Raw genomic sequence first — 8288 nt, forward strand, 5'->3', positions numbered from 1 at the left:
CACAGATGTGCAATTCTTCTGTATAGAAAACTTCAATAATTGGAGGAAAAAGTAATTCATAAACAACCGATTATGAAATATCAAGATTTATGAATATTTCATTTTTGGAGAAATTCGTATTTGGGGCGACGTTTTACAATCGGACATTTATTGATGTATACAACTTCCGATTGTGGGAAATTGAAGCTTTCAATTTGGGGATTTTTTTCATATTCGGCAGATTAATACATCAACAGATGTCCGATTGTCGATAATCGGTAGATATTGTACTCAATTACCTACCGACTAAAAGTCGTTCATAGCATTCAATGCATGCATAAATCTTTTTTTCACGATAAAACACACACGCAAATGCACATGACATTGATAACATGGGTATTAGAGTTTGTTAACAACATACATGTATGTTTGATGCATCGTTAGCTTCGATCTCGGGTGATTCTCCATTTTCTTCTATGAAAGCGTTGTCTCATCTCCATTAATGTTTGGATCATTCAACATATACCCCAAATCGCCATCTCTAAACGGTAGTGAACCTTGAACTTGAACAACTTCACGTTCTTCTCCATACCTATCCATGTTTATGGAAGTTGGCAACAATCGGAAGTTGGCGACATATACCCACTTCTTCTTCTTTTTTTTTCTTCTTCTTCTTCTCTCACTCAATTGGAAGTTATCTCACAATGACCCAATTTTTTTTTCCAAACACTAATATATAAACCCCAGACTACCGATTACAAAGTTTGCTTCCGATTACTGTTTTAATCGGTAGGTATATGAGTTGGATAAGCTACCGATTATAGCAGATTTCAAAATTCATTCCATGAAGGATTTTAGAAAAAACTCATTTTGTGGCAACCTATAATTGGAGGGTTTGTAACCTAGTTAGCTTCCGATTACGGCTACATCCAAAACACGAACCAGGTGGTTATGGTTGGCTCTGTACCCTCAAAGGTTGAATCTGGAGCCACTTATAATCGGTAGGTATATGAGTTGGATAAGCTACCGATTATAGCAGATTTCAAAATTCATTCCATGAAGGATTTTAGAAAAAACTCATTTTAGGGCAAACTATAATCGGAGGTTCTGTAACCTAGTTAGCTTCTGATTACGGCTTCATCCAAAACACGAACCAAGTGGTTATGGTTGGCTCCACACCCTCAAAACCTATGCAATTTGGCAAAGGTTGAATCTGGGGCCACTTATAATCGGTAGGTATATGAATTGGATAAGATACCGATTATAGCAGATTTTCAAAATTCATTCCATGAAGGATTTTAGAAAAAACTCATTTTGGGGCAACCTATAATCGGAGGGTTTGTAACCTATTTAGCTTCTGATTACGACTACATCCAAAACACAAACCAAGTGGTTATGGTTGGCTCTGCACCCCTCAAAACCTATGGAATATGGCCAAGGTTGAATCTGGGACTACTTATAATCGGTAGGTATTTGAGTTGGATAATCTACCGATTATAACAGATTTCAAAATTCATTACATGAAGGATTTCAGAAAAAACTCATTTTGGGGAAACCTATAATCGTGAGGGATTGTAACCTATTTAGCTTCCGATTATGGCTACATCCAAAACACGAACCAAGTGGTTATGGTTATGATTGACCAAAACCTATGGAATTTGGCCAAGGTTGAATCTGGGGCTACTTATAATCGGTCGTCATACAAATTGGTTAATGTACCGATTATAGAAGGGAATATTACCCGAAAGATCCACATACTAATCGGTAGGTAGTGTTTCAATTTAACCTGTCGATTCACCTGTTACCTACCGATTACGTTTTATGCTACCGATTATGGAAGGGCATAGTTGCCATTTAAAAATTTCGGAGATAAGAAGTAGCTTAGATTTACGTTTGGGTGATCTTTTTTGTCTTTTAGTGTCGCCCCTAATTCTTTGGGGTCGTCCCTAAAAATGCGGGGTTTATAAGGGTAACCCCTAACCGTGAAATCATGAAATACCCTTTAGAAAAAATAAGAAAATGTTTTATAAACAGCAGGAAAAAACCGACACTCAAGAGGTGGGCCTCCAACTAGCCTTGGGGGTGGATGGGCGCCAACTTTTTTTTTTTTTTTTTGAAACCCGTTTTGAGGCATACTCATTTTTTTGAGGCATACTCATTTATTATACCATCTAGGGTGGGTTTATAAGGGGTGTCTAAAGGTAGTGCAATTACCTATATATCCTTAAAAAATTAAATTACTAGAGTGCCCTCATCCTCAAAAACCTAAAATCAAAATTCAAAATAAACTTTAAACTCAAACATCGTGGACTCCAATTCAATCAAGAAATTGATCAAGCAAAGCAAACACGAATCGAAGTGAGCGATGTTGGAGTGTGAAATCCAAATCTCAATTGCTCTTAGATGTATTTTAGAATGTATGTGTAACAAATCCATCTTGTTTTTGATTGATTTTATTTTGTTTGATCGATAGAATATGATTTCAAAGATGAAATTAGGTTTTCATAAGATCAGTTCGGCCGATCTTGGAGTATCAATTTTGAGCCGAACCTAGTGTATGATTTAGAGAAACACTATGTTCGGCTAATGCGACTTTGCTAGATTTTGTTCGAACCAGCCGAACCAAAATTCGTCAGTTATAGATTGAAGTTCGGCAGATAACTTTTCAGCCGAACCTCAGTTTTTTGAAAATATACCAAGGTTCGGCTGATAACTTTTCAGCCGAACCTCAGTTTTTTGAAAATATACCTAGGTTCGGCTAAAAAGTTATCAGCCGAACTGTTCATCTGGTCAGAAGATCTGGGTTTAAAAAATTCAATTTTTTGACAGATTCAACTTATAAAAAGAAATTAAACCTCGTATAGACACCTATGATTTGAATCACACATTTTGGTCACTTCTAATCACTAAAATCTCAAATTCAAAACCCAATTTTTTTTCACTTCTTCTTCTTTCTCTCAAAATCCCAACTCTCTCACATAAATTTGATTTATCTATTAATTCACCACTAATAATTTAATTTTTAATCAATCCTTAAAATTCCTAGCTAATCAAATCTAATCATAATCATTAATACCAATTATGTAAGGGTAGTTATGCCATTATCGAAAAAGGTGGATAAGGAGTGATGTTGTTTTTTATTTAGTGACCCTATTTTAGCCTTATTTAGTATGCTTCAACAAAAATTCATTATGTCTCAAAATAGGTTTCTTTTTTTTTTTTGTTTGAAAGGAGATGGGCGCCAACTATATCCTTGAGAGCGGGACTTCTTTTTGTCAAGAATGAAGAATGACTATATTTCAATTTTGTTTGACCCGATGGGCTGGGAAGTCCCGGCTCCGTTACTGAACAAACCGGAGGACTTTGCATTCTTTAACTTCTGTAAGAAATCTCAACGGTCCTTATTAAAGGAATCAAAGAGAAACATCGGAAATTGTCATATTTTTGGTTTAAACTGATGAAGAATCCTGTAAGAGATGATACAAAATTAACTTTAACTGCTTTCCGAATTTGATCCTAAGGTATTACTAATCTTCATTTTTATTTTATTTTTAAAAAAAAAAACATCAAACTGAAGGTCTTAGTGATCCACGTGAGGATCCTTGAACAATTGAACGTACCATGTGAAAAGGCCCCTCATGATGATATGTATATATGTCTCGCAGTCGCAGACCTTCCTTTGGTCTGGCAGTATATGTTGCAAGCTAAAAACACTAATTTTGATGGTCCACCCCTAGCACTCCCGACTGCAGACATGATGCTAAAACAATCCGAGCTTAACACTAATTTGATCAAACAAGCTAAAAAAATTCACTATGGTCTTGCTTGATCACTGAACCTTGTCGTTCAGCGCACATGGCTGTAATGGAAGCTGCTAGGGAAGCTGATACTTAACTTTTTTATTATCCTAATGTAAAGTTGGTCTTCTGCTGAAGCTTGTCATGGAGAGCACATGGACTAGTGCTGATGGTATTAAGTTTAGCAAGGGGGAGGTTGAATTCTTACCCAAGGGGGTGCATCAGATGAGAACGATGTATTATTATCACTTTGGTTCTACGATGTGAACTTGTTGTTGGTAACTGATGGGGAGAAAGGGGTGGAGATGCTTCACCAAGAAGTTCAAAAGAGCTGTGTGGAAGGACTCCCAGAGGAGACAGTGGACACTGCAGGAGCTGGTGATGCTTTGTTGGTTCATTCCTTTGTGCTCCTGCTGAGGATTATAGGGTTCTGCTGAATGACAAACGCAGACTGATAGAAGCTCTTATAGTGGTAATGCGTCTCATTTTACACACAGATTATGTGCTTCCGAATACAATTCAAAGAGAAGCTTCAAGTGGTAATAGAAAACTAAATCTAAAATTAAAGGGAAGATTTAAAAATTCTCAAAAACACAGATTGGAATTGATAAAATTCTGAATAGCAGGCCTGCGATCAACCATGAAGATAAAATTATGTGGTCTCTCAGTCACTCTGGAAAGTTCTCGGTGGATTCCAATTAAGAAGCTATCTGAAAATTTAACAACAACAACTATGTTCATCTGGAACAAGATTCTAAATTTTGGCTTCAACTTCGGCACACTAAGGTTCCTTAATATGGAACTGTTCCATGATATTCTTCCTGTCAAAGAATAGCTAGGCATGTCAATCTCCATAGTATCACTTGTAGCAGATGAGACTGTTGAATACATGCTCTTTCACTGCAAGTTTGCTAGAGATCTGTGGAACTCCATCTCCCCTGAGATTTCTAACAAAGTCAGAGATGGATTGACTGGATGAAAAGCTGGTGTCAGAGTAGCAGTAACAAATCCTTTTACAAGTTTGATAAGCTTAACCTTATAATTGTCTCTGTGGCAGATTTGGAAACCAAGATGTGAGCTCATCTTTGATAACAACAAAATAAAGCATACAGGTCTTAAAAACAGAATTTTCAGATTCTGTGAAGATAAGAATGTCTGCATCATTAGCCAAGATAGCACAGCTTCAGGCATGAACACTAGAAATAGTCAGAATCTGAGATGTCGAATTACCTGGAATTCTCCCCCATCAGAATCTAAGATGAATATTGATGTTTCGATTTTACCTAATTTTAATATTGCAGGCTTGGCTCTAGTCCTAAGAGATTTTACAGGTAGATTGGTCTAGGCATGGACTTTGGTAGAGAGGGTTAGATATGTGGAGCAAGCTGAAGCAGTGGTCATGCTAAAAGCACTAATGGATAGTTCAGAGACAGCTTCAGAAGGTCATGGTAGAAGGTGATAGTAAAAGTGTCGTGGATAGCATTGTTGGTGATCAGCTTAGCACAAGATGGGAAGACCACAATATTACTCTTGACTGTAGGTCTCTAGTTCAGTGTCTAGGAAGTAGTGTTGTTGTTTGTTTTAAGCATAGAGATGGCAATCAAGCAGCTCATAAGCTTGCTAAATATGCCAGAAGTAACTCCTGTAGTAAGGTTTGGAGAGATCAGCTCCGTAGTAGTGTCAGAAGTCAGGTTAAGGAAGATAGAATCCTCATGTACAATCTGTTTGCCTCTGGCTTTTAATGAAATATCCTATAGTTTTTCATTCCAAAATAATTAAAAAAAAAAGTGATAATATGCAGACAAACTTAGAACCGCATGCTCAATAGAAGGTGCAAGACAATTTGCAAGTACATAAATTAAGACACGGCTTAAACTCTAGAAAGGATAGGAGCTACAGCATGGTAAACATACACATCCTTTCGCAAATTGGAATCTAACTGACCCAGAGTTAAACAATATGAAAATTGATACAACTGAGGATGCAGGCATGCAATATGTGGATAACTACAATTATAATAAAACTTATCCATCCGTAAGAAGATGGGAAAATCCTCGTTACCAACACTCATCCATCCGTTAGAAGATGGGAAAATCCTCGTTACCAACACTCATCCATCCGTTAGAAGATGGGAAAATCCTAGCAGAATAGAGCTTTCCAGTACAGATGGAAAATAAGCATTATCTGAAGATAAACTTGGTTACAGTTAACAACAGAGTTGAAACTAAATCATGACACACTATCACACAGAACTCTGCATACTTGACTCTATTGTTCTTACTGAACTATTGATGAATGATGACAAACTTTAGTGTTGTCTACTGTTCAAGCTTCCAATTCTGTGATATAAAAGAGATTGATTCTTAAGATGACATGTGAAGGTCCAAATTTTGATTGCCAAATTATTTATCAATTATGCTAAGAAGTAAGAGCAAATAGACTGCCACATATATATATACAACTTGGAAAGCTCTCCCTTTCCACAATCTTGCTTCCATATACTTACTTGACTCCAATTAATAAGAACAGGACAAGTTACTAAAGTCTGCATCACATCCTACAGTCGCAACTAGATCAAGTAGGCGACGAATTACACATTAACAAAATATAGCTTATCCAAAACAAAAAACAAAATTCTTCTATAAAATTGAGAGTGGTAAGACAAAATAGACTAACAGTCCAGCTTTATTTAATACTCACTAAGATAATGTGAAAATTTTTATGCAATCTCAAGTTAAAACCCATAAAAATGTATATAATGACATGAATATTACTTCAAAAGGTCAGCAAAGATTACCAGTTATTACGTGTATCCAGGGATCTCAACTTGCTAACTCCTTCGTCGGCAAAGGACAGCTTTATGTGTCCTCAACTTCAGCTGACCCCATGATTTTTGTATCTTCTTCTCCTAATTCTTTCAACGAAACTAAGGTGTTCTTGTGAGGAAATATTTGATTGATTAGACGAAAATCCACAAGCTTTTTCGAGCTTCCAGTTAATGCATTATAAACGCCGAGAGAGGCACAAGTGAAACATAAGAGACCACCACTCTTGGTAAAAGCTAATGGTCTTCTTTGCGGAAGCCGAAATTCTTTACTCCAACACAATGGTTCTTGTCTCGCCTGCTCTTTCATGTCACGAATATCGTTCTTCTCATTCAGTAGCCATACATCAAAACATGGGCCTTCTTCGATGTCAAAGTTACTTTCTACAGCATAATATAAAACCACACCCAAATCCCCTAGCGTACAATCATACTGCGTACTGTATGGACTCAAAGGAGGTGGTGAAAGATACTCACTAAACTTCTCCTTAATCAAATCAAAGACCAAAATCGTTCCTCTATGTTTATCCATCCAATGCAGGGTTTCATTCACATAGACACCAACTCCTTCATTTACTTTGATAAATTTAGTATCCAACCTCCCAACACTTATCCACCCATTACCACTGCCAACAGTATACGCCCCAACCAAAAGAACATCAAGGTCTGTCTTTAACTTGTACATTTCAACAACCTTATACTCATGAGTTGTAGTAAGGAAACCAAATCCGGTCAAATAATGAATATACTCATCATCATCAAAATCTCTCTTGATTGTTGGAAGCATAACATATTCTTTTGTGACAGGGTTACACAGACAAGCAGTATAATCCTCCAATCCATAAAGACAGACCAAACCATTAAATGAACCTAGAAGCATATATGAAGATGTAATGGAGGAGTTAAATTGACCCTTTTAATACAATCAATAGGTTTCTCATTATTTTCGTCAATATACTCAAAGTAGTGAAGCTGTTGATTCTCACCTCTGATAAGAAAACTTTCATCGGTGTATCGGAGACGGCTTAAATGCATTTGAGAGAAGGATGGGTGATGAGAAATAAAAAATTTCATTGATTTACAAACTAATTTGCAGGGTAGAATGGATTCTGTAGGTAGACGAGTTAAGATGTCGACTAAAATATCTGCTGGGAGATCGTTCAAATTCCCCATTAATCAATCTGAGGGAAGAATTTTAAGCAGCAGTAATAAATCTTAGGGTTCGAAAATTTGGGAATATTGATAATGTATGTATGAGGGGGAATTGGTCTAGTTAATAGGTGTATCCGGACTTATAAGACTGCCTCTGTAGCTAACAGAACGGCCCTTGTTTCGGCTTCAAGAGGACTTTGAACATTCTGGAAACCAATATCACTGCCAACAAAAGAATCCAACAAAATCGGTTTGAGCATCTATGGACAGCCCAGCCAAATTCGAAGTCTTCATAAGTAGCGTCCACAATTACCATCAGGTGGTCTCCATTTAGCAGCCACTTTCTTAGAATGAACATTCAGATTATGAGTCTCTTCTTTAAGGGAACACAAAATAGGAAAACCAGAAATTGGCTTCTTTAAGAACCCTCATTTTGGTCATACCTAAATCTTTCTAGGCATACAAAACAATAGTCCCATCTTGGGTGACCTTATAAGGGGTACCCTATGGGTAGTTCAATTACCTATATATTCTTA

General features: G+C 36.8%; 1 protein-coding gene across 2 annotated transcripts; it reads right to left on the reverse strand.

Moving 5' to 3' along the window:
• Window positions 1-4325: 4325 nt before the first annotated feature.
• On the reverse strand, window positions 4326-8035 carry LOC113331185. 2 transcript variants are annotated; one of them, XM_026577929.1, is made up of 2 exons: window positions 6574-8034; window positions 4326-4714 (listed from the first exon to the last, which is right to left on the reverse strand). In XM_026577929.1, exon 1 carries the CDS (start codon window positions 7478-7480, stop codon window positions 6635-6637), a length of 846 nt encoding a protein of 281 aa, XP_026433714.1. In that variant the 5' UTR covers window positions 7481-8034; the 3' UTR covers window positions 4326-4714; window positions 6574-6634. The 2 variants fall into 2 exon arrangements, with proteins under 2 accessions (XP_026433714.1, XP_026433715.1); XM_026577930.1 differs by lacking the exon at window positions 4326-4714 and adding an exon at window positions 4734-4824 and having other exon boundaries at window positions 6574-8035.
• Window positions 8036-8288: the final 253 nt, after the last annotated feature.

The sequence above is a fragment of the Papaver somniferum genome, unplaced genomic scaffold (assembly GCF_003573695.1).
Source record: "Papaver somniferum cultivar HN1 unplaced genomic scaffold, ASM357369v1 unplaced-scaffold_125, whole genome shotgun sequence".
Taxonomy (NCBI): Eukaryota; Viridiplantae; Streptophyta; class Magnoliopsida; order Ranunculales; family Papaveraceae; genus Papaver; species Papaver somniferum.